The sequence below is a fragment of the Ambystoma mexicanum genome, chromosome 11, assembly GCF_040938575.1.
Source record: "Ambystoma mexicanum isolate Mex_15411 chromosome 11, UKY_AmexF1_1, whole genome shotgun sequence".
Classification (NCBI taxonomy): domain Eukaryota; kingdom Metazoa; phylum Chordata; class Amphibia; order Caudata; family Ambystomatidae; genus Ambystoma; species Ambystoma mexicanum.
In genome coordinates, this window is record NC_090934.1 from 1,478,089,793 (window position 1) to 1,478,116,803 (window position 27,011).

The following is a 27,011-nucleotide window of genomic DNA, read 5'->3' on the forward strand; positions in this document are numbered from 1 at the left end:
GATATTATTGGTGGGGATAATATTACCTGATACCAAACATTGGTAGGCGGAAACCATTTTGTTGGATTGGAACTTTTGTGTTGAACTTGAACATTTGAGCACTTGGAAACCTCAAGAGTCAATTCCCTTTCACATTGAGGTTTAGTTAGAGTGTGAGCACCAGAATAGGATTACGGACTGTGGTGTTGGCGTCATGGAAGGAGACACAGGCAACAGATTCAAAGTTGAACAATATTTTATTAAAGAAAATATCAGGATGGTTGAAGGCTTAACTTGCCCTATGCTAACGTGGGATTTCCCTTCCTAAAGAAACTAAGGAAAGTCTGAGTCCGTAAGTTCCACATAAACATCTGTCTGTGTGTTAGCGTCATGGAAGGAGACACAGGCAACAGATTCAAAGTTGAACAATATTTTATTAAAGAAAATATCAGGATGGTTGAAGGCTTAACTTGCCCTATGCTAACGTGGGATTTCCCTTCCTAAAGAAACTAAGGAAAGTCTGAGTCCGTAAGTTCCACATAAACATCTGTCTGTGTCCAAATCCTAGAGTTGCCCTCACAACTGACACCAGAAGATGTATAGAGACATCAACTATAGCTCAAAATAGTGCTCCAAACATAAAGGTCTGAGCTACTTCAAGCACTGCCTTTTTCACCAGCTTTTATCTCCCAAATGTCAATAAGATCACCAAAAAATTCAATTTCTGTTCTTGATATTATCAGATGAAATACAGTATGTATAGATTAAGGTGCCCTTCCCCAAGTTCAACACAGTTCCAGGGTAACTCAGTTCCTGGACACCAAAGCTTAGTGTTCCCTTCTCCGAGTTCAAGGTTCCTATGAAAAGAAGGTATCCCTGAGGCTTTTGTCTTTTAGATGAACTTGTATAACTCAGGGTCCCTTCCCCAAGTCTGATGTTTATCACCATTGGCTTTCTTAATTTCACCACAGCAAGCCTCCTTGTTAATATAGACAAGTTCCCTCTACAGGGTGCAGTTTCAGACCACACAGTCCACCCAGTACAGGTCACGCAGCCAGGAGCTATCAGGGTTCGAGATGTGATTCACCAAACTGTTTCTGAAAGCGCTGCTTCACAACTTTGTCACCTTGGTTTCTTAGTCTTCAGTTTAATTTCCTTGTTAAATTCCAATTCATTGTTCATCAAAGATGTTCAGCTCTTATCATTATGTTGGAAGAAATAGTTCATCTGGTCATCAGGTTTGCTTTCAAGTCATTCAATATGTTGTGCTTCTTAAAGGTGGCTTTTGCTCCATTCGTTCAGTTTGATATTCAACTTAAGTTTGTTTCACTACTTTCAATGTGTTATTCAGTTAAAGCAAATTGGTTAATTTCATTTAGTACGCTATGTTACTTTCACTTGTTTCATTCAGTTTTGTGATTCAATATCAATAATGTTGTTTGTTTCGGATGTCCATGATTTAATCGAATCCGAAATGTCTGAGGGAGAAAAACACTAAAGTAATTTGCGCGAAAATGGCTTTTGATGTTCTCTTCCCCGGACATTTCTGGTAACCCGCAGCTCCCCCTACCCCCACCACCTCCTTACTTACCTTTTGGGGGCACATTTCTCTGTGTGCTACCAACTCTCCCTTCCCTCTATAACGCTGGTTCCCTTCACTTACATGCATGGGAACCGGCACTGCAGGGTCCTTTTTTTGCAAAACGTTGTTTTGCAAGCAGTGACACCCCCGATGCCATTACAGTGAAAAAGGGTGCAGGAGACACCCCCGCCCGCAACCTCTGCTTCCCTTGTTCGCTATAATGGTCACGAATGTTAGAATTGTTTGAAATTTTCAGCTGTATGAAATTTTTATACAGCCGAAATTCCATCAGTTCTACCATTCGTTTTGTTTCTTGTTCTTTTATACAGATGGCATTCGTTTTATATAAGTAGGATTGTCCATTTCATTCACTGTGTGAAGTTACTTTCAATAGTTTCATTTAGTTCCGTATTCAATATAAGTACGTATTTCACTTTTTTTCATATATTGCGTTACTTCTGCTTATTTCATTCAGCTCGGGATTCAGTATAAGTAACGTGCTTCGTTTCATTAATTTGACCGGTATTTTAGTTTCGGAACACATTTATAATGACCCATAAAGGTCAGGGGAGGATCAGGTTGGCTATCCTGAGGATACAGGGGATACCATGATAAGATATGAAATGGCATGTATAATGCGCCTATACACAAGTGTTTCAAGGCGCAACGAGGCAAGGGGTGGGGAACAGAGGGAAGACCAACAGCGATCCTACTAGGCCAGGTGTCATTCATATCGCGCAAGTGCATGGGAAGGGGAGGGGGGAAAGTGCAGTACAAGGGATAAGGATACTAACAATAAGTGAAGTACTGCCAGCTGGTGGCAAGTGCCAGGGTAAGTGCAGACATAAGGTGTCAAGAGCTGGTGGGGGACAGTAGGGATACAGTAAACAAAACAGTACCTAAGTGCAGTGGTTTCCAGGAAGGCAGTGCAGGTGTCCTACTGGCGGGGAAGGGGACCTGGGCCCGAGATCAGAGTGTGGCCAGGTAACCAGTGCAAATTCATATTCAGCCAGGAAGTCAGCAGGGGAGAGGAGGAGAGAAAGCAGAAGCAAAGAGAAAGCTTTTGAGGTGCTTCCTGAACCGGAGATGGTTCTCCTCAAGTTTCAGGGAATTAGGGAGGCTGTTCCAGAGGGAGGCCCCAGCCGAGGAAGGAGATCTGCCACCATATCGTTGCTTGGAGAAGCGACTGAACCTGAGTGAGTTGGAGGTGGATGTTTCATTTTTACCCTTACCCTTCCTCTTCCTTTATTTAACCTGTCTAATGTAATACTGCTTCCTAGCCTTCTCAGAGATCATGGGACAGGATGAACAACATCCCATAACCTTCTCTGGTATCGGGGTATCTTCCAGAAAGGAAGAAATGGAATGCTGATATGGGCACCCCACTTCCAATCCCCGTGCACCCTCTATACAGGTGGTCCTCCCTCGCTTCTCCACCCCCAGGAGCAGATTCCACAAGCGATGGCCTTTCCCTGGCCACTTGCATAGAGGATCCAAGGGAAGTAGAAGTGAGAAGACCCTCAGGTTTCTCGCAGGACACAGGACAGACCTTTTTATTTGGACATCTTGACACTGGACAGACTCATTCGTTTTGTTGAGGTGGGGACATTTCTCCTAGATTAGGGAAAGTGAGGCATTTTCCAACCCCTTTTTATGTTAATAAAGGTTTGTAACCACACACATGTCTCCTCATATCTCCTCTGCGTCTGTGCCTCCTTCCTGGCTTCTCACACTGTCTAAGACGGCCATCACGGGTGAATACATGAGTCAGAGCACCTATTCTCAGAGCTTCCTGTCTCAAGGCGCTGGATACTCATGAAAACATGAGTTTTAACAAGGCCACATGGCATCACTGGCATCTTTTCCAGCTGCCCATGTGTTTGCTGATTTAATTACACATTCTCTTGAAACTATTTAACTTTAGAAAGTCACATGATATAAGTGAAATCACATTTGCCCCAAATGGCTACATGAGCACAATTCCCTCTGTCTTTCGTCCTTTGTGATAACTTTAGAATTCACAATTACACAATAAACCTCGAGACATAGGGCTTACCACTTGGTAAGGGCTCGGGGTCTGAGATAGAGGCCTTGGCGCAATGCTTGACCTGCCGTTGCCAAATGGTGTACCTCCCACCTTACACCAGGACCACCATAATGGGGAACTAATTGTGCAGTGGGTGTGGGCTGGTGAGTGGGCACAATGCTGGTGTGGCCCCGGAAGAGAAGTAGGTGAGGGACAGTGAAAATGTGAAGTGGACAGGTGGCGCCAGGTGCACGCTGATGGCTCGCGCCTTGAAGGGGCAGGTCAGACCACTTGGATGCATGAGATGGAAATGGAAATGGTGGAAAGAGGCCAGCAGTGGAGGGGGGAGGTCAGGGGGAAATGCAGAACCTGTGGGGAGAAGCTTTCGGGGACACCAAGGTTGCGTGCAGGAGGCAGCTGAGGTGTGGAGTGACGGAGAACGTCTGAGCAGAACCATCAGGACAATCAGAAAGAAGTATTTCTCAGGCTGGGGCATTAATATAACGTATTTCTCAGGCTGGGGCGTTAATATAACGTATTTCTCAGGCTGGGGCATTAATATAACGTATTTCTCAGGCTGGGGCATTAATATAACGTATTTCTCAGGCTGGGGCATTAATATAAAGTATTTCTCAGGCTGGGGCATTAATATAACGTATTTCTCAGGCTGGGGCATTAATATAACGTATTTCTCAGGCTGGGGCATTAATATAAAGTATTTCTCAGGCTGGGGCATTAATATAACGTATTTCTCAGGCTGGGGCGTTAATATAATGAATTGCTTCATTAATGGAATCGGTGTTACACAAAGGCTTTTGTGCACTCAGTGCTTTCATCCTCTGCCATCTCTGAAGAGGGGCAAGGGTTGGCCTCCATCTTCTCTCGCTTACTCTTTCTACTGATCGACGGCTGGTGGCCAAACAGACATCCTTGTGGCTAGGCTGAAGAGTGGAGCTTTTTCCCACAAGCTCTGGGCAAAGCGGCCCTCTTGTAGCCCAGTTAAGTCTGGCCCCCATCCCTCTATTATCTAAATCATCTTTCCAGGATTAGGAAAGACTTTGGTGTCTGACTGTTTCCTGGCCTGTAACATAAATGCAATATGGAGACATAGTCTAGCTGGCTTTATATTGGACTGTCTTTTCTACTTGATGTATTTGCTTTGTGTGCATAATTTGTTTTTCTTTAAATTTCCTGATCTTAACTTCCTATCAATTCTTCAATGGCTCTGTTAAATTTAAAATATATGGTGAATATTTAGCCCTTGCTTATGTATAATACAATCCGTTTGAGGCAATTAGGTTTTCCTTCAGTAAAACATGAGATTACAGTGTGCAATTCCTGAAGGCATCCTTGTGCTTTGAACCAAAGCACTGATTGTGTTTGAGCTTAATCCTAGTAGGGAACACAACCTGGGAGAATTTGTGTGCTTGATTTTTAAGGTGGATTTCAAAAGTATGGTACTTTAATTATGTCAAAGCAATTGGATTATCTGCAAGATGGCTCAGCTCCGGAAGAGCCGCCAGGCTGCATTTCAGGATTCAATAGCGCCGAAGCATGTCACCCTAAAAAGGAAGTTACATTATTGTGAGTTCTTTACTGAGGCGATATTAACCGGCCCAGCCGGCATACCCTGCCACTAAAAGCCACTGCTTAAGTCTAAGGTCTGGGCAAAGTGAGGCCACTTAAAGCAGATGACACAATATTAAAAGAGGGGGGTGGGAGGTTGATCCTTGCCAGGTTAATCTCACCATTGGCAACCGCCATCAGTAGGCGCAGGGGCGAGTAGGGGATTTTCTCCAGTGTAAAAATGTGTGCAGCATCACATGCAAGAAAGTCTTTACCTGAGCAAATATGGCTGCCAAGGGAGCCATAAAATGGCGCCCTGCAGAAAGCTATTTTCACTTTCCATGGCAGTCCAGGATGTGAGGGCTGAGGAAGGGCTGTGGGTGCTGGAGATGGCAGGGGTAAGTAAATGTGTTACGTTCACCAAGGAGCGTGAGGGGAGAGCTGGGCCAATGAATAGGTGATGCTGTGGGTGTGCTTGGCGAAGCAGTGTGTGAGACAATGCGTGCTGGTACCGGTATAGTCAACTGGCGTCTCTCTGAGAGCTGATTGGTTGAGCATTCGGGTCAGGGTGATAATGAAACAAAGTTGAGGGAAAGGGATGCGAGTCCAGAAGAATTTAAACTGAAGTGTCCTGTCATTCCTGTTTAGGATCTTGAAGCAGTACAGCCACCCCAACATTGTGAAACTGATTGGGGTCTGCACCCAGAAACAGCCTATTTACATTGTCATGGAGCTAGTTCAGGGTGAGTAGAACGTATTGATGTTTTGTCCAAATGTGAATTCCAGTGGTGTTCGTTAAATCTTGCCTTCTTCTAATAGACGCTTCAATCCTTAATATAATGGATGCATTGAATAGAAAAACTATTTCTGAATAGTGCAAAAAAATTGGAGTTTTAAATGTATGCAGGGCTTTTCATCATATCACCCCCTGCCCCATGTAGATTATGACTTCCTTCTCCCATCCACGGTGCTCTAGGGACCCCCTGCCCCATGTGGGTTATGACTCCCTTCTCCCACCCACGGTGCTCTAGGGACCCCCTGCCCCATGTAGATTATGACTTCCTTCTCCCATCCACGGTGCTCTAGGGACCCCCTGCCCCATGTGGGTTATGACTCCCTTCTCCCACCCACGGTGCTCTAGGGGCCCCCTGCCCCATGTAGATTATGACTCCCTTCTCCCACCCACGGTGCTCTAGGGACCCCCTGGCCCATGTTATTATGACTCCCTTCTCCCACCCACGGTTCTCTAGGGACCCCCTGCCTCATGTTATTATGACTCCCTTCTCCCACCCACAGTGCTCTAGGGACCCCCTGCCTCATGTAGATTATGACTCCCTTCTCCCACCCGCGGTGCTCTAGGGACCCCCTGCCTCATGTTATTATGACTCCCTTCTCCCACCCACGGTGCTCTAGGGACCCCCTGCCCCATGTTATTATGACTCCCTTCTCCCACCCACGGTGCTCTAGGGACCCCCTGCCCCATGTGGGTTATGACTCCCTTCTCCCACCCACGGTGCTCTAGGGACCCCCTGCCCCATGTTATTATGACTCCCCTCTCCCACCCACGGTGCTCTAGGGACCCCCTGCCTCATGTTATTATGACTCCCTTCTCCCACCCACGGTGCTCTAGGGACCCCCTGCCTCATGTTATTATGACTCCCTTCTCCCACCCACGGTGCTCTAGGGACCCCCTGCCCCATGTGGATTATGACTCCCTTCTCCCACCCACGGTGCTCTAGGGACCCCCTGCCCCATGTTATTATGACTCCCTTCTCCCACCCACGGTGCTCTAGGGACCCCCGGCCTCATGTGGATTATGACTCCCTTCTCCCACCCACGGTGCTCTAGGGACCCCCGGCCCCATGTTTTTATGACTCCCTTCTCCCACCCACGGTGCTCTAGGGACCCCCGGCCTCATGTGGATTATGACTCCCTTCTCCCACCCACGATGCTCTAGGGACCCCCGGCCTCATGTTATTATGACTCCCTTCTCCCACCCACGGTGCTCTAGGGACCCCCTGCCCCATGTTATTATGACTCCCTTCTCCCACCCACGGTGCTCTAGGGACCCCCTGCCCCATGTTATTATGACTCCCTTCTCCCACCCACGGTGCTCTAGGGACCCCCTGCCCCATGTTATTATGACTCCCTTCTCCCACCCACGGTGCTCTAGGGACCCCCTGCCTGATGTTATTATGACTCCCTTCTCCCACCCACGGTGCTCTACTAACCCCCTGCCTCATGTTATTATGACTCCCTTCTCCCACCCACGGTGCTCTAGGGACCCCCTGCCTCATGTTATTATGACTCCCTTCTCCCACCCACGGTGCTCTAGGGACCCCCGGCCTCATGTTATTATGACTCCCTTCTCCCACCCACGGTGCTCTACTGACCCCCTGCCTCATGATATTATGACTCCCTTCTCCGACCCACGGTGCTCTAGGGACCCCCTGCCTCATGTTATTATGACTCCATTCTCCCACCCACGGTGCTCTAGGGACCCCCGGCCTCATGTTATTATGACTCCCTTCTCCCACCCACGGTGCTCTAGGGACCCCCGGCCTCATGTTATTATGACTCCCTTCTCCCACCCACGGTGCTCTAGGGACCCCCGGCCACATGTGGATTATGACTCCCTTCTCCCACCCACGGTGCTCTAGGGACCCCCTGCCTCATGTGGATTATGACTTCCTTCTCCCACCCACGGTGCTCTAGGGACCCCTGCCCCATGTTATTATGACTCCCTTCTCCCACCCACGGAGCTCTAGGGACCCCCTGCCTCATGTTATTATGACTCCCTTCTCCCACCCACGGTGCTCTAGGGACCCCCGGCCCCATGTGGATTATGACTCCCTTCTCCCACCCACGGTGCTCTAGGGACCCCCTGCCTCATGTTATTATGACTCCCTTCTCCCACCCACGGTGCTCTAGGGACCCCCGGCCTCATGTTATTATGAATCCCTTCTCCCACCCACGGTGCTCTAGGGACCCCCTGCCTCATGTTATCATGACTCCCTTCTCCCACCCACGGTGCTCTAGGGACCCCCGGCCTCATGTGGATTATGACTTCCTTCTCCCACCCACGGTGCTCTAGGGACCCCCTGCCCCATGTTATTATGACTCCCTTCTCCCACCCACGGTGCTCTAGGGACCCCCTGCCTCATGTTATTATGACTCCCTTCTCCCACCCACGGTGCTCTAGGGACCCCTGGCCCCATGTGGATTATGACTCCCTTCTCCCACCCACGGTGCTCTAGGGACCCCCGGCCTCATGTTATTATGACTTCCTTCTCCCACCCACGGTGCTCTAGGGACCCCCTGCCTCATGTTATTATGACTCCCTTCCCCGACCCACGATGCTCTAGGGACCCCCTGCCTCATGTTATTATGACTCCCTTCTCCCACCCACAGTGCTCTAGGGACCCCCTGCCTCATGTTATTATGACTCCCTTCTCCCACCCACGGTGCTCTAGGGACCCCCGGCCCCATGTGGATTATGACTCCCTTCTCCCACGCACGGTGCTCTAGGGACCCCCTGCCTCATGTTATTATGACTCCCTTCTCCCACCCACGGTGCTCTAGGGACCCCCGGCCTCATGTTATTATGACTCCATTCTCCCACCCACGGTGCTCTAGGGACCCCCGGCCCCATGTTATTATGACTCCCTTCTCCCACCCACGGTGCTCTAGGGACCCCCGGCCCCATGTTATTATGACTCCCTTCTCCCACCCACGGTGCTCTAGTGACCCCCGGCCCCATGTTATTATGACTCCCTTCTCCCACCCACGGTGCTCTAGGGACCCCCTGCCTCATGTTATTATGACTCCATTCTCCCACCCACGGTGCTCTAGGGACCCCTGGCCTCATGTGGATTATGACTCCCTTCTCCCACCCACGGTGCTCAAGGGACCCCCGGCCCCATGTTATTATGACTCCCTTCTCCCACCCACGGTGCTCTAGGGACCCCCGGCCTCATGTGGATTATGACTCCCTTCTCCTTCCCACGGTGTTCTAGGGACCCCTGGCCCCATGTTATTATGACTCCCTTCTTCCACCCACTGTGCTCTAGGGACCCCCTGCCTCATGTTATTATGACTCCCTTCTCCCACCCACGGTGCTCTAGGGACCCCCGGCCCCATGTGGATTATGACTCCCTTCTCCCACCCACGGTGCTCTAGGGACCCCCGGCCCCATGTTATTATGACTCCCTTCTCCCACCCACGGTGCTCTAGGGACCCCCGGCCCCATGTTATTATGACTCCCTTCTCCCACCCACGGTGCTCTAGGGACCCCCGGCCCCATGTGGATTATGACTCCCTTCTCCCACCCACGGTGCTCTAGGGACCCCCTGCCTCATGTTATTATGACTCCATTCTCCCACCCACGGTGCTCTAGGGACCCCCTGCCTCATGTTATTATGACTCCATTCTCCCACCCACGGTGCTCTAGGGACCCCCCGCCTCATGTGGATTATGACTCCCTTCTCACACCCACGGTGCTCTAGGGACCCCCAAGCCCCATGTTATTATGACTCCCTTCTCCCACCCACGGTGCTCTAGGGACCCCCTGCCTCATGTTATTATGACTCCATTCTCCCACCCACGGTGCTCTAGGGACCCCCTGCCTCATGTTATAATGACTCCCTTCTCCCACCCACGGTGCTCTAGGGGCCCCCTGCCCCATGTTATTATGACTCCCTTCTCCCACCCACGGTGCTCTAGGGACCTCCTGCCTCATGTTATTATGAGCACTTCTCCCACCCACGGTGCTCTAGGGACCCCCAGCCCCATGTGGATTATGACTCCCTTCTCCCACACACGGTGCTCTAGGGACCCCCGGCCTCATGTGGATTATGACTCCCTTCTCCCACCCACGGTGCTCTAGGGACCCCCTGCCTCATGTTATTATGACTCCCTTCTCCCACCCACGGTGCTCTAGGGACCCCCTGCTTCATGTTATTATGACTCCCTTCTCCCACCCACGGTGCTCTAGGGACCCCCTGCCCCATGTGGATTATGACTCCCTTCTCCCACCCACGGTGCTCTAGGGACCCCCTGCCCCATGTGGGTTATGACTCCCTTCTCCCACCCACGGTGTTCTAGGGACCCCCGGCCTCATGTGGATTATGACTCCCTTCTCCCACCCACGGTGCTCTAGGGACCCCCTGCCTCATGTTATTATGACTCCCTTCTCCCACCCACGGTGCTCTAGGGACCCCCTGCCTCATGTTATTATGACTCCCTTCTCCCACCCACGGTGCTCTAGGGACCCCCTGCTTCATGTTATTATGACTCCCTTCTCCCACCCACGGTGCTCTAGGGACCCCCGGCCCCATGTGGATTATGACTCCCTTCTCCCACCCACGGTGCTCTAGGGACCCCCTGCCTCATGTTATTATGACTCCCTTCTCCCACCCACGGTGCTCTACTGACCCCCTGCCCCATGTTATTATGACTCCCTTCTCCCACCCACGGTGCTCTAGGGACCCCCTGCCTCATGTTATTATGACTCCCTTCTCCCACCCACGGTACTCTAGGGACCCCCTACCCCATGTGGGTTATGACTCCCTTCTCCCACCCGCGGTGTTCTACTGACCCCCTGCCCCATTTGGGTTATGACTCCCTTCTCCCACCCGCGGTGCTCTACGGACCCCCTGCCCCATTTGGGTTATGACTCCCTTCTCCCACCCGCGGTGCTCTACGGACCCCCTGCCCCATTGGGTTATGACTCCCTTCTCCCACCCGCGGTGCTCTAGGGACGCCCGGCCTCATGTGGATTATGACTCCCTTCTCACACCCGCGGTGCTCTAGGGACCCCCTGCCTCATGTTATTATGACTCCCCTCTCCCACCCGCGGTGCTCTAGGGACCCCCTGCCTCATGTTATTATGACTCCCTTCTCCCACCCGCGGTGCTCTAGGGACCCCCTGCCTCATGTTATTATGACTCCCTTCTCCCACCCACGGTGCTCCCACCCACGGTGCTCTAGGGACCCCCTGCCTCATGTTATTATGACTCCCTTCTCCCACCCACGGTGCTCTAGGGACCCCCTGCCTCATGTTATTATGACTCCCTTCTCCCACCCACGGTGCTCTAGGGACCCCCTGCCTCATGTTATTATGACTCCCTTCTCCCACCGACGGTGCTCTAGGGACCCCCTGCCTCATGTTATTATGACTCCCTTCTCCCACCCAAGGTGCTCTACTGACCCCCTGCCTCATGTTATTATGACTTCCTTCTCCCACCCACGGTGCTCTACTGACCCCCTGCCTCATGTTATTATGACTCCTTTCTCCCACCCACGGTTCTCTAGGGACCCCCTGCCTCATGTTATTATGACTCCCTTCTCCCACACACGGTGCTCTAGGGACCCCCTGCCCCATGTGGGTTATGACTCCCTTCTCCCACCCACGGTGCTCTAGGGACCCCCGGCCTCATGTGGATTATGACTCCCTTCTCCCATCCACGGTGCTCTAGGGACCCCCTGCCTCATGTTATTATGACTCCCTTCTCCCACCCACGGTGCTCTAGGGACCCCCGGCCCCATGTGGATTATGACTCTCTTCTCCCACCCACGGTGCTCTAGGGACCCCCTGCCCCATGTGGGTTATGACTCCCTTCTCCCACCCACGGTGCTCTAGGGACCCCCGGCCTCATGTGGATTATGACTCCCTTCTCCCACCCACGGTGCTCTAGTGACCCCCTGCCTCATGTTATTATGACTCCCTTCTCCCACCCACGGTGCTCTAGGGACCCTCTGCCCCATGTTATTATGACTCCCTTCTCCCACCCACGGTGCTCTAGGGACCCCCTGCCCCATGTTATTATGACTCCCTTCTCCCACCCACGGTGCTCTAGGGACCCCCTGCCCCATGTGGGTTATGACTCCCTTCTCCCACCCACGGTGCTCTAGGGACCCCCGGCCCCATGTGGATTATGACTCCCTTCTCCCATCCACGGTGCTCTAGGGACCCCCGGCCCCATGTTATTATGACTCCCTTCTCCCACCCACGGTGCTCTAGGGACCCCCTGCCTCATGTTATTATGACTCCCTTCTCCCACCCACGGTGCTCTAGGGACCCCCGGCCCCATGTGGATTATGACTCCCTTCTCCCACCCACGGTGCTCTAGGGACCCCCTGCCCCATGTTATTATGACTCCCTTCTCCCACCCACGGTGCTCTAGGGACCCCCGGCCTCATGTGGATTATGACTCCCTTCTCCCACCCACGGTGCTCTAGGGACCCCCGGCCCCATGTTTTTATGACTCCCTTCTCCCACCCACGGTGCTCTAGGGACCCCCGGCCTCATGTGGATTATGACTCCCTTCTCCCACCCACGATGCTCTAGGGACCCCCGGCCTCATGTTATTATGACTCCCTTCTCCCACCCACGGTGCTCTAGGGACCCCCTGCCCCATGTTATTATGACTCCCTTCTCCCACCCACGGTGCTCTAGGGACCCCCTGCCCCATGTTATTATGACTCCCTTCTCCCACCCACGGTGCTCTAGGGACCCCCTGCCCCATGTTATTATGACTCCCTTCTCCCACCCACGGTGCTCTAGGGACCCCCTGCCTGATGTTATTATGACTCCCTTCTCCCACCCACGGTGCTCTACTAACCCCCTGCCTCATGTTATTATGACTCCCTTCTCCCACCCACGGTGCTCTAGGGACCCCCTGCCTCATGTTATTATGACTCCCTTCTCCCACCCACGGTGCTCTAGGGACCCCCGGCCTCATGTTATTATGACTCCCTTCTCCCACCCACGGTGCTCTACTGACCCCCTGCCTCATGATATTATGACTCCCTTCTCCGACCCACGGTGCTCTAGGGACCCCCTGCCTCATGTTATTATGACTCCATTCTCCCACCCACGGTGCTCTAGGGACCCCCGGCCTCATGTTATTATGACTCCCTTCTCCCACCCACGGTGCTCTAGGGACCCCCGGCCTCATGTTATTATGACTCCCTTCTCCCACCCACGGTGCTCTAGGGACCCCCGGCCCCATGTGGATTATGACTCCCTTCTCCCACCCACGGTGCTCTAGGGACCCCCTGCCTCATGTGGATTATGACTTCCTTCTCCCACCCACGGTGCTCTAGGGACCCCTGCCCCATGTTATTATGACTCCCTTCTCCCACCCACGGAGCTCTAGGGACCCCCTGCCTCATGTTATTATGACTCCCTTCTCCCACCCACGGTGCTCTAGGGACCCCCGGCCCCATGTGGATTATGACTCCCTTCTCCCACCCACGGTGCTCTAGGGACCCCCTGCCTCATGTTATTATGACTCCCTTCTCCCACCCACGGTGCTCTAGGGACCCCCGGCCTCATGTTATTATGAATCCCTTCTCCCACCCACGGTGCTCTAGGGACCCCCTGCCTCATGTTATCATGACTCCCTTCTCCCACCCACGGTGCTCTAGGGACCCCCGGCCTCATGTGGATTATGACTTCCTTCTCCCACCCACGGTGCTCTAGGGACCCCCTGCCCCATGTTATTATGACTCCCTTCTCCCACCCACGGTGCTCTAGGGACCCCCTGCCTCATGTTATTATGACTCCCTTCTCCCACCCACGGTGCTCTAGGGACCCCTGGCCCCATGTGGATTATGACTCCCTTCTCCCACCCACGGTGCTCTAGGGACCCCCGGCCTCATGTTATTATGACTTCCTTCTCCCACCCACGGTGCTCTAGGGACCCCCTGCCTCATGTTATTATGACTCCCTTCTCCGACCCACGATGCTCTAGGGACCCCCTGCCTCATGTTATTATGACTCCCTTCTCCCACCCACAGTGCTCTAGGGACCCCCTGCCTCATGTTATTATGACTCCCTTCTCCCACCCACGGTGCTCTAGGGACCCCCGGCCCCATGTGGATTATGACTCCCTTCTCCCACGCACGGTGCTCTAGGGACCCCCTGCCTCATGTTATTATGACTCCCTTCTCCCACCCACGGTGCTCTAGGGACCCCCGGCCTCATGTTATTATGACTCCATTCTCCCACCCACGGTGCTCTAGGGACCCCCGGCCCCATGTTATTATGACTCCCTTCTCCCACCCACGGTGCTCTAGGGACCCCCGGCCCCATGTTATTATGACTCCCTTCTCCCACCCACGGTGCTCTAGGGACCCCCGGCCCCATGTTATTATGACTCCCTTCTCCCACCCACGGTGCTCTAGGGACCCCCTGCCTCATGTTATTATGACTCCATTCTCCCACCCACGGTGCTCTAGGGACCCCTGGCCTCATGTGGATTATGACTCCCTTCTCCCACCCACGGTGCTCAAGGGACCCCCGGCCCCATGTTATTATGACTCCCTTCTCCCACCCACGGTGCTCTAGGGACCCCCGGCCTCATGTGGATTATGACTCCCTTCTCCTTCCCACGGTGTTCTAGGGACCCCTGGCCCCATGTTATTATGACTCCCTTCTTCCACCCACTGTGCTCTAGGGACCCCCTGCCTCATGTTATTATGACTCCCTTCTCCCACCCACGGTGCTCTAGGGACCCCCGGCCCCATGTGGATTATGACTCCCTTCTCCCACCCACGGTGCTCTAGGGACCCCCGGCCCCATGTTATTATGACTCCCTTCTCCCACCCACGGTGCTCTAGGGACCCCCGGCCCCATGTTATTATGACTCCCTTCTCCCACCCACGGTGCTCTAGGGACCCCTGGCCCCATGTGGATTATGACTCCCTTCTCCCACCCACGGTGCTCTAGGGACCCCCTGCCTCATGTTATTATGACTCCATTCTCCCACCCACGGTGCTCTAGGGACCCCCTGCCTCATGTTATTATGACTCCATTCTCCCACCCACGGTGCTCTAGGGACCCCCCGCCTCATGTGGATTATGACTCCCTTCTCCCACCCACGGTGCTCTAGGGACCCCCAAGCCCCATGTTATTATGACTCCCTTCTCCCACCCACGGTGCTCTAGGGACCCCCTGCCTCATGTTATTATGACTCCATTCTCCCACCCACGGTGCTCTAGGGACCCCCTGCCTCATGTTATAATGACTCCCTTCTCCCACCCACGGTGCTCTAGGGACCCCCTGCCCCATGTTATTATGACTCCCTTCTCCCACCCACGGTGCTCTAGGGACCTCCTGCCTCATGTTATTATGAGCACTTCTCCCACCCACGGTGCTCTAGGGACCCCCAGCCCCATGTGGATTATGACTCCCTTCTCCCACACACGGTGCTCTAGGGACCCCCGGCCTCATGTGGATTATGACTCCCTTCTCCCACCCACGGTGCTCTAGGGACCCCCTGCCTCATGTTATTATGACTCCCTTCTCCCACCCACGGTGCTCTAGGGACCCCCTGCTTCATGTTATTATGACTCCCTTCTCCCACCCACGGTGCTCTAGGGACCCCCTGCCCCATGTGGATTATGACTCCCTTCTCCCACCCACGGTGCTCTAGGGACCCCCTGCCCCATGTGGGTTATGACTCCCTTCTCCCACCCACGGTGTTCTAGGGACCCCCGGCCTCATGTGGATTATGACTCCCTTCTCCCACCCACGGTGCTCTAGGGACCCCCTGCCTCATGTTATTATGACTCCCTTCTCCCACCCACGGTTCTCTAGGGACCCCCTGCCTCATGTTATTATGACTCCCTTCTCCCACCCACGGTGCTCTAGGGACCCCCTGCTTCATGTTATTATGACTCCCTTCTCCCACCCACGGTGCTCTAGGGACCCCCGGCCCCATGTGGATTATGACTCCCTTCTCCCACCCACGGTGCTCTAGGGACCCCCTGCCTCATGTTATTATGACTCCCTTCTCCCACCCACGGTGCTCTACTGACCCCCTGCCCCATGTTATTATGACTCCCTTCTCCCACCCACGGTGCTCTAGGGACCCCCTGCCTCATGTTATTATGACTCCCTTCTCCCACCCACGGTACTCTAGGGACCCCCTACCCCATGTGGGTTATGACTCCCTTCTCCCACCCGCGGTGTTCTACTGACCCCCTGCCCCATTTGGGTTATGACTCCCTTCTCCCACCCGCGGTGCTCTACGGACCCCCTGCCCCATTTGGGTTATGACTCCCTTCTCCCACCCGCGGTGCTCTACGGACCCCCTGCCCCATTGGGTTATGACTCCCTTCTCCCACCCGCGGTGCTCTAGGGACACCCGGCCTCATGTGGATTATGACTCCCCTCTCCCACCCGCGGTGCTCTAGGGACCCCCTGCCTCATGTTATTATGACTCCCTTCTCCCACCCGCGGTGCTCTAGGGACCCCCTGCCTCATGTTATTATGACTCCCTTCTCCCACCCACGGTGCTCCCACCCACGGTGCTCTAGGGACCCCCTGCCTCATGTTATTATGACTCCCTTCTCCCACCCACGGTGCTCTAGGGACCCCCTGCCTCATGTTATTATGACTCCCTTCTCCCACCCACGGTGCTCTAGGGACCCCCTGCCTCATGTTATTATGACTCCCTTCTCCCACCGACGGTGCTCTAGGGACCCCCTGCCTCATGTTATTATGACTCCCTTCTCCCACCCAAGGTGCTCTACTGACCCCCTGCCTCATGTTATTATGACTTCCTTCTCCCACCCACGGTGCTCTACTGACCCCCTGCCTCATGTTATTATGACTCCTTTCTCCCACCCACGGTTCTCTAGGGACCCCCTGCCTCATGTTATTATGACTCCCTTCTCCCACACACGGTGCTCTAGGGACCCCCTGCCCCATGTGGGTTATGACTCCCTTCTCCCACCCACGGTGCTCTAGGGACCCCCGGCCTCATGTGGATTATGACTCCCTTCTCCCATCCACGGTGCTCTAGGGACCCCCTGCCTCATGTTATTATGACTCCCTTCTCCCACCCACGGTGCTCTAGGGACCCCCGGCCCCATGTGGATTATGACTCTCTTCTCCCACCCACGGTGCTCTAGGGACCCCCTGCCCCATGTGGGTTATGACTCCCTTCTCCCACCCACGGTGCTCTAGGGACCCCCGGCCTCATGTGGATTATGACTCCCTTCTCCCACCCACGGTGCTCTAGGGACCCCCTGCCTCATGTTATTATGACTCCCTTCTCCCACCCACGGTGCTCTAGGGACCCTCTGCCCCATGTTATTATGACTCCCTTCTCCCACCCACGGTGCTCTAGGGACCCCCTGCCCCATGTTATTATGACTCCCTTCTCCCACCCACGGTGCTCTAGGGACCCCCTGCCCCATGTGGGTTATGACTCCCTTCTCCCACCCACGGTGCTCTAGGGACCCCCGGCCCCATGTGGATTATGACTCCCTTCTCCCATCCACGGTGCTCTAGGGACCCCCGGCCCCATGTTATTATGACTCCCTTCTCCCACCCACGGTGCTCTAGGGACCCCCTGCCTCATGTTATTATGACTCCCTTCTCCCACCCACGGTGCTCTAGGGACCCCCGGCCCCATGTGGATTATGACTCCCTTCTCCCACCCACGGTGCTCTAGGGACCCCCTGCCCCATGTGGGTTATGACTCCCTTCTCCCACCCACGGTGCTCTAGGGACCCCCGGCCTCATGTGGATTATGACTCCCTTCTCCCACCCACGGTGCTCTAGGGACCCCCTGCCTCATGTTATTATGACTCCCTTCTCCCACCCACGGTGCTCTAGGGACCCTCTGCCCCATGTTATTATGACTCCCTTCTCCCACCCACGGTGCTCTAGGGACCCCCTGCCCCATGTTATTATGACTCCCTTCTCCCACCCACGGTGCTCTAGGGACCCCCTGCCTCATGTTATTATGACTCCCTTCTCCCACCCACGGTGCTCTAGGGACTCCCGGCCTAATGTGGATTATGACTCCCTTCTCCCACCCACGGTGCTCTAGGGACCCCCGCCTCATGTTATTATGACTCCCTTCTCCCACCCACGGTGCTCTAGGGACCCCCTGCCTCATGTTATTATGACTCCCTTCTCCCACCCACGGTGCTCTAGGGACCCCCGGCCCCATGTGGATTATGACTCCCTTCTCCCACCCACGGTGCTCTAGGGACCCCCGGCCTCATGTTATTATGACTCCCTTCTCCCACCCACGGTGCTCTAGGGACCCCCGGCCTCATGTGGATTATGACTCCCTTCTCCCACCCACGGTGCTCTAGGGACCCCCGGCCTCATGTGGATTATGACTCCCTTCTCCCACCCACGGTGCTCTAGGGACCCCCTGCCTCATGTTATTATGACTCCCTTCTCCCACCCACGGTGCTCTAGGGACCCCCGGCCTCATGTTATCATGACTCCCTTCTCCCACCCACGGTGCTCTAGGGACCCCCCGCCTCATGTTATCATGACTCCCTTCTCCCACCCACGGTGCTCTAGGGACCCCCTGCCGACTCCCTTCTCCCACCCACGGTGCTCTAGGGACCCCCTGCCTCATGTTATTATGACGCCCCTCTCCCACCCACGGTGCTCTGGGGACCCACTGCCCCATGTGGGTTATGACTCCCTTCTCCCACCCACGGTGCTCTGGGGACCCCCTGCCCCATGTGGGTTATGACTCCCTTCTCCCACCCACGGTGCTCTAGGGACCCCCTGCCTCATGTTATTATGACTCCCTTCTCCCACCACGGTGCTCTAGGGATCCCCTGCCTCATGTTATTATGACTCCCACCCACGGTGCTCTAGGGACCCCCGGCCCCATGTGGATTATGACACCCTTCTCCCACCCACGGTGCTCTAGGGACCCCCTGCCTCATGTTATTATGAGTCCCTTCTCCCACCCACGGTGCTCTAGGGACCCCCTGCCTCATGTTATTATGACTCCCTTCTCCCACCCACGGTGCTCTAGGGACCCCCGGCCCCATGTGGATTATGACTCCCTTCTCCCACCCACGGTGCTCTAGGGACCCCCTGCCTCATGTTATTATGACTCCCTTCTCCCACCCACGGTGCTCTAGGGACCCCCTGCCTCATGTTATTATGACTCCCTTCTCCCCCCCACGGTGCTCTAGGGACCCCCGGCCTCATGTTATTATGACTCCCTTCTCCCACCCACGGTGCTCTAGGGACCCCCTGCCTCATGTGGGTTAGGACTCCCTTCTCCCACCCACGGTGCTCTAGGGACCCCCTGCCTCATGTTATTATGACTCCCTTCTCCCACCCACGGTGCTCTAGGGACCCCCTGCCTCATGTTATTATGACTCCCTTCTCCCACCCACGGTGCTCTAGGGACCCCCTGCCCCATGTGGATTATGACTCCCTTCTCCCACCCACGGTGCTCTAGGGACCCCCTGCCCCATGTGGATTATGACTCCCTTCTCCCACCCACGGTGCTCTAGGGACCCCCTGCCTCATGTTATTATGACTCCCTTCTCCCACCCACGGTGCTCTAGGGACCCCCTGCCTCATGGTATTATGACTCCCTTCTCCCACCCACGGTGCTCTAGGGACCATCGGCCTCATGTTATTATGACTCCCTTCTCCCACCCACGGTGCTCTAGGGACCCCCTGCCTCATGTGGGTTATGACTCCCTTCTCCCACCCACGGTGCTCTAGGGACCCCCTGCCTCATGTTATTATGACTCCCTTCTCCCACCCATGGTGCTCTAGGGACCCCCTGCCTCATGTTATTATGACTCCCTTCTCCCACCCACGGTGCTCTAGGGACCCCCTGCCCCATGTGGATTATGACTCCCTTCTCCCACCCACGGTGCTCTAGGGACCCCCTGCCCCATGTGGATTATGACTCCCTTCTCCCACCCACGGTGCTCTAGGGACCCCCTGCCCCATGTTATTATGACTCCCTTCTCCCACCCACGGTGCTCTAGGGACCCCCTGCCTCATGTGGATTATGACTCCCTTCTCCTGGCACCACTTACCTCCAAAGCCCTTTTGTCCCACTTCTTCAACACTGCCCCATCTGGGGGCACTGTGAGGGGTCAGTACTGCAAGGCGGGCACCTCTTTGATGATTTATCAAAACATGCCTTTTTATTCTCTAAAATGCCTCACGATCCCTACTCTGGTGAGGATTTCCCTACTTAACCAAAGCTACAGGGAAACACTAACACAGGATGTCTGGCCCTGACACTAAGCAACACATGCACAAAGATAATATATTGCAGTACAACATGACATGAACCACACTCACAGTTTCATAATAACCTTCTAATGTCCTGGGTCAATTCCCTTTCCCAGGATTCAAGGTAAATTCTGTTGATGTTCAACCAAAGAAAGAAATGTCTAAAAGGAGTTCTTCATGTTTCAAAGTCAAGGTTTGTTAACCAAAGTTCCAATGATAGCAAATCTTTTCTTCTTGGTGAAATATCCACTTTCCACTTCCACCAAATAGCACCAATGGTAATCCCAGCCACAATGCTTTGACACCTCTTCAAGAAGACTTCCCACAGTTCAAAAAAGAAGTTCAATATCTGCAACTGTCAATGAGACACAGGTCTTGGTTAACAGTATTTCCTCTGTTACAGCTTTAGAATTCTCAATGGTTTATTTGTCAGGATGACGTCTCAGTGCTGCTGCTTCTACTTCAACTTCACATCTAGTTGATTCACCATGAGAACGGTCACCTTTGTCTCATGGTACTCCATTTTGTTTAGGCTACTACAATGTTGAATCTAGTGACACCCAGATATACCATCACAGCTTCAGTACTTGGGACTTCTAACACATCTTCAGTGATGTTTCCATCTAGATAGGCTTCAACAAGATATACTTCAAAGTACTTCAGTATCTTCAGGTAGGCAAGGCACTCTTCCTCTGAATATCTCTCTTCAAAAGGGGCAGCCTCTTTGCCTTTCTTGACTGTCTGCCACAATCACAACCTGGGTTTGCCTTGGAGACTCAATTCTCTCTGTATTCCAGAGTCTATGGCACTACAGGTTGTGTCAACTTCAAAATAATCTTTACAAGCAGCCACTCTCCCTTCCTCAACTTTATCTTCACCTTTCTGCCAGCTTATCAGCCCAAGTAATTACCCTGAAGCCTTGGTGTCACACTCTTAGCTTCATGTAATGTTTGCACATTTATCTTAGGCCAATTACATTTTTAGTAACTTCACAGTAATGTTTAGATTGCTTTTTGACTCTGAGAAAGGTTGGTTTCACTTTTAATATAGGGAGGCTCTTGGCATGGGCAAAGCTTGTTCTCTTCTTCAATAGTAGATACACTGTAGCTTCTTATGTATGAATAGGTATGCCTCGTTAAAGTAAAGGATAGAGTTCAGTCTTTATTTATAAGTCACAATTAGGCACACGCAACCACTCACATGAGCGTGAGTTAAGAGTGCAGAGTGAAGAAAGCAAGGAGTGAAAGGGTGGATTTAAAAGACACCAAGAGTGGTGAACTCTCAACCCTGATAACACAAGGAAATGACATAAAATTAAAGGAAGTGGTCTAAGAGAGTATCTCAGAGGGAACAATGAGAAGTGTCAGATTGTCAGGAAGACAACATCTTTGGATAGTTGGGAAGATCTACAAGAGCTCATAAATAAGACCAGAGAGGAGTGTCAGAAGAGATTAGCACAAGGAACGTATTTTCTAAAGGAGACATTTGCATATTGAAGATTTGTGTGAAAGAAGGAAATCCTTAACTGAAGCCCAAAGTCAAGTGAGACAGCCATATGAGAAACCTTCTTTTGGCTTCTTTTAGTTTTTACTGTTGGTGGTAGGGTCAGGTAGATTTAGGTTCGGACTGAGGACATTTTGAGTTTGGAGTCATAACGATACACGAGCAGCTTTAGTTTAATTTACTTGGGAAGGGAATACCCCTATAGCAAGAGGGTGAGATAGGCCTTTTTCCTTATTATTTAAATAAAATGACAGTATAATGTCCACCATGCTTCCGACTCCTTCTTTTGAGCCATCACAATACCTTTAGATTATATCCGCTGGCAGCATAGTAGCTTCACGGAAAGGTTCCCCATTTCTCCATCACCAGAAGGTCCGTGAAAGGAATGAAGATGTGACTAGGGTTCAGGACAGACTGTTTGAGGGAAATGGCAATAAACGTCCTTTAAGTAACTTAGAACATTGGGGTCACCCGGGTGCTCCTGATATTCCAAAACAATGCCAGATGACACATAGACCGGGGCGTGAATGGGTTTATACTTCATCCCACAGCACACATAGACTGTGGCGTGAGTGGGTTTATACTTAATCCCACAGCACACATAGACCGTGGCGTGAGTGGGTTTATACATAATCCCACAGCACACATAGACCGTGGCGTGAATGGGTTTATACTTAATCCCACAGCACACATAGACCGTGGCATGAATTGGTCTATACTTAATCCCACAGCACACATAGACCATGGCATGAATGGGTTTATACTTAATCCCACAGCACACATAGACCGTGGCATGAATGGGTCAATACTTAATCCCTCAGCACACATAAACCGTGGTGGCATGAATGGGTTTATACTTAATCCCTCAGCACACATAGACCGTGGTGGCATGAATGGGTTTATACTTAATCCCACAGCACACATAGACCGTGGCGTGAATGGGCTGATACTTCATCCCACAGCACACATAGACTGTGGCGTGAATGGGTTTATACTTAATCCCACAGCACACATAGACCATGGCATGAATGGGTTTATACTTAATCCCACAGCACACATAGACCGTGGCATGAATTGGTCTATACTTAATCCCACAGCACACATAGACCATGGCATGAATGGGTTTATACTTAATCCCACAGCACACATAGACTGTGGCGTGAATTGGTCTATACTTAATCCCACAGCACACATAGACCATGGCATGAATGGGTTTATACTTAATCCCACAGCACACATAGACCGTGGCATGAATGGGTCAATACTTAATCCCACAGCACACATAGACCGTGGTGTGAATGGGCTGATACTTCATCCCACAGCACACACAGACCGGGGCGTGAATGGGTTTATACTTCATCCCACAGCACACATAGACTGTGGCGTGAGTGGGTTTATACTTAATCCCACAGCACACATAGACCGTGGCGTGAGTGGGTTTATACATAATCCCACAGCACACATAGACCGTGGCGTGAATGGGTTTATACTTAATCCCACAGCACACATAGACAGTGGCGTGAATGGGTTTATACATAATCCCACAGCACACATAGACTGTGGCGTGAATGGGTTTATACTTAATCCCACAGCACACATAGACTGTGGCGTGAGTGGGTTTATACTTCATCCCACAGCACACATAGACCGTGGCGTGAGTGGGTTTATACTTAATACCACAGCACACATAGACCGTGGCGTGAATGGGTTTATACTTCATCCCACAGCACACATAGACCGTGGTGTGAATGGGCTGATACTTCATCCCACAGCACACATAGACCGTGGCGTGAGTGGGTTTATACTTAATCCCACAGCACACATAGACCGTGGCGTGAATGGGTTTATACTTAATCCCTCAGCACACATAGACCGTGGCATGAATGGGTCTATACTTAATCCCACAGCATACATAGACCATGGCATGAATGGGTTTATACTTAATCCCACAGCACACATAGACCGTGGCATGAATGGGTCAATACTTAATCCCACAGCACACATATACCGTGGTGTGAATGGGCTGATACTTCATCCCACAGCGCACATAGACCGTAGCGTGAATGGGTTTATACTTAATCCCTCAGCACACATAGACCGTGGTGGCATGAATGGGTTTATACTTAATCCCTCAGCACACATAGACCGTGGTGGCATGAATGGGTTTATACGTAATCCCACAGCACACATAGACCGTGGCGTGAATGGGCTGATACTTCATCCCACAGCACACATAGACCGTGGCGTGAGTGGGTTTATACTTAATCCCACAGCACACATAGACCGTGGCGTGAGTGGGTTTATACTTAATCCCACAGCACACATAGACCGTGGTGTGAATGGGCTGATACTTCATCCCACAGCACACATAGACCGTGGCGTGAATGGGTTTATACTTAATCCCACAGCACACATAGACCGTGGTGTGAATGGGTCTATACTTAATCCCACAGCACACATAGACCGTGGCGTGAATGGGTTTATACTTAATCCCACAGCACACATAGACCGTGGCGTGAATGGACTGATACTTCATCCCACAGCACACATAGACCGTGGCGTGAATGGGCTGATACTTCATCCCACAGCACACATAGACCGTGGCGTGAGTGGGTTTATACTTAATCCCACAGCACACATAGACCGTGGCGTGAGTGGGTTTATACTTAATCCCACAGCACACATAGACCGTGGCGTGAATGGGCTGATACTTCATCCCACAGCGCACATAGACTGTGGCGTGAATGGGTTTATACTTAATCCCACAGCACACATAGACCGTGGTGTGAATGGGCTGATACTTCATCCCACAGCGCACATAGACCGTGGCGTGAATGGGCTGATACTTCATCCCACAGCGCACATAGACCGTAGTGTGAATGGGTTTATATTTAATCCCACAGCGCACATAGACCGTGGTGTGAATGGGCTGATACTTCATCCCACAGCGCACATAGACCGTGGCGTGAGTGGGTTTATACTTCATCCCACAGCACACATAGACCGTGGCGTGAGTGGGTTTATACTTCATCCCACAGCGCACATAGACCGTGGCGTGAGTGGGTTTATACTTCATCCCACAGAACACATAGACTGTGGCGTGAATGGGTTTATACTTAATCCCACAGCACACACAGACCGTGGCGTGAATGGGTTTATACTTAATCCCACAGCACACATAGACCGTGGTGTGAATGGGCTGATACTTCATCCCACAGCACACATAGACCGTGGCGTGAATGGGTTTATACTTAATCCCACAGCACACACAGACCGTGGCGTGAATGGGTTTATACTTAATCCCACAGCACACATAGACCGGGGCGTGAATGGGTTTATACTTCATCCCACAGCACACATAGACCGTGGCGTGAATGGGTTTATACTTAATCCCACAGCACACATAGAAAGTCTTCTGCTTTTAGGATCGAAGCCCTTATGGGTTTTCTTTTAAGATCCATTTGATTGTTCTTCTTTAAAGTCCCATTGCTGCGTACTGTTACTTCTGCGATCAGAGTGGCTCCCTCTACCCCCTTCTCACACAGTAGTCTCAGAGGGAGCACCTCCCTCATTACCCCAGCTCGCCTCGTCATTATCCAGCGGACACCCCCCAAACCACTGACACACTGCTTTTTTCCCCAATCCACCCTCTTCCCCCACACCTCTCCAGTCGTTATAACTTCCTTTCATCGCCAGGCATTTTTACGAGTGCATTTTAAACGTGTATGAAATTTCTAAAAAAAAAGGTTATCGAACATTTTTGGGGGGTGAGAAAGGGCAGATAAGGGTTGGGGGGTGTCGGGAATAGTTAAAAATAGGTGGTGCCCCATTAAAAAAAGTGTATTTTGCACATGTTTAAAAGGCAATCGTCAAAAGGCCTCACGATGAAAGAACATAGAGCCGTCCAATTCCCCCCACCCTCTGTTTTCTCCCCTGATCCACCCCTGCCTACTTACCGCCCCTCCTGCCGCAACCTTTGGTTTCTGGGATACACAATTGACGTTTCGTACTGGTTACATGCAGCACGTTGATTGTACAATCCAGGAAGTGCACACCACAGCACCATTTGAGAGGAATCTTATCTTCAAACAATAGCAGGGGGAGCTGGGGGCTCAGTGATCTAATCTGCTCTGCCACACTCGCGCGCTTGCAGGTCTTATTTGCTTAGCCTATTTGCTTTCTTCTGTCCTGAAAGGGACTCCACGCGAATCCATGGGCCATGAGTATCACTGGGGTGGGGGCCATCACTGTTAGAAGCAGGCTTCCTACATGGTGGGCTCACCATTGTTTCCAAAATCTGCATCTTACACTTTCATAGAAAATAAAAAGAAGTCATCTCCAAACTCAAAAATGCTGTTGAACTTTGCACTCACTAGTTTTCTTGGAAATGTGGTTCTTTTTTTGTTGGACTACCACACAAATACCCTGTCATTTCTGTGCCCCTTCCTTTGTGTTTTATCACAGGTTATATTTATAAAGATGTTATACGCTTGTCAAACTTTAATCAAACATTAATACTTCTATTGCGCTGACAGCAGTTATTAGGAAATTAAACTATGGGTTCCTGGGTGCCCCTTCTGATTTTCACTTCAGGGGCAGCAATACACCCACTTCCCCCTGAATATAAGCAAATGGACAGCCCAACCCATCCCCTGGCCAAACACATTTTATAGCACTTGTTTTTTATAAGGAATTGCAAAAAGTCATACGATTAACAACCAGTTTTTAATATATAACATCTCAACAACGGTCCCTCAACCAGCTGAGCTACCCTGGTAACCTTCTATGGCACAGCGTGTCTACGGATCCCTTAATGTACTAAAGATCACTGCATCCTCAGCAGTATTTTGGGTGCCTCACTGCCATGGAAGTGATTTAAAGTGGAATTGATGTACAGTGAGGAGTTTGGAAAGAAGCAGCATGAAAAAAATTGCACCATTTTTAAACTATTATGTTGAACATTTTCTTTGAGCAGAGTTCAACTGCCAGCACCGCTGCCTCGGAGTTCCCCCCCTTCCAAACTCTTCCCACACCCCAGCCCTTGTGGGATCCCCCTTTACAGGTTTTCCATTGCCCCAGCTGCATACAGTAGGCTTCAATTTAAAGGTTGTTGGATGGGGGCTATTGCGTCAAACCTGCTCCCCTATCTCTCTGCAAGCACCCCTCATGTGGTGGAGCTACCACTGGCTATGTTCAGGGTTGGATTAGCCCCTCAAAATCGTACCTGGGGGGTCAGGGCCGGTTCCTGACCATGCCTTGGTCGGTTTGGACGAAAACAAAAGTTTTTTTGAAGTAACATTTGGAAAAAATATATATAT

The 27,011-nt window shown here is 52.1% G+C and overlaps 1 protein-coding gene across 2 annotated transcripts in view; it reads left to right on the plus strand.

The window, feature by feature from the left end:
* FES (FES proto-oncogene, tyrosine kinase) overlaps positions 1 to 27,011 on the plus strand; it is a 474,871-nt gene that overhangs the window by 401,788 nt on the left and 46,072 nt on the right. For both annotated transcript variants that reach the window (XM_069625186.1, XM_069625187.1), the window contains exon 15: positions 5,802 to 5,896. In XM_069625186.1, the coding sequence (XP_069481287.1) occupies positions 5,802 to 5,896 (95 nt within the window). The remainder of the gene's footprint in view (positions 1 to 5,801; positions 5,897 to 27,011) is intronic.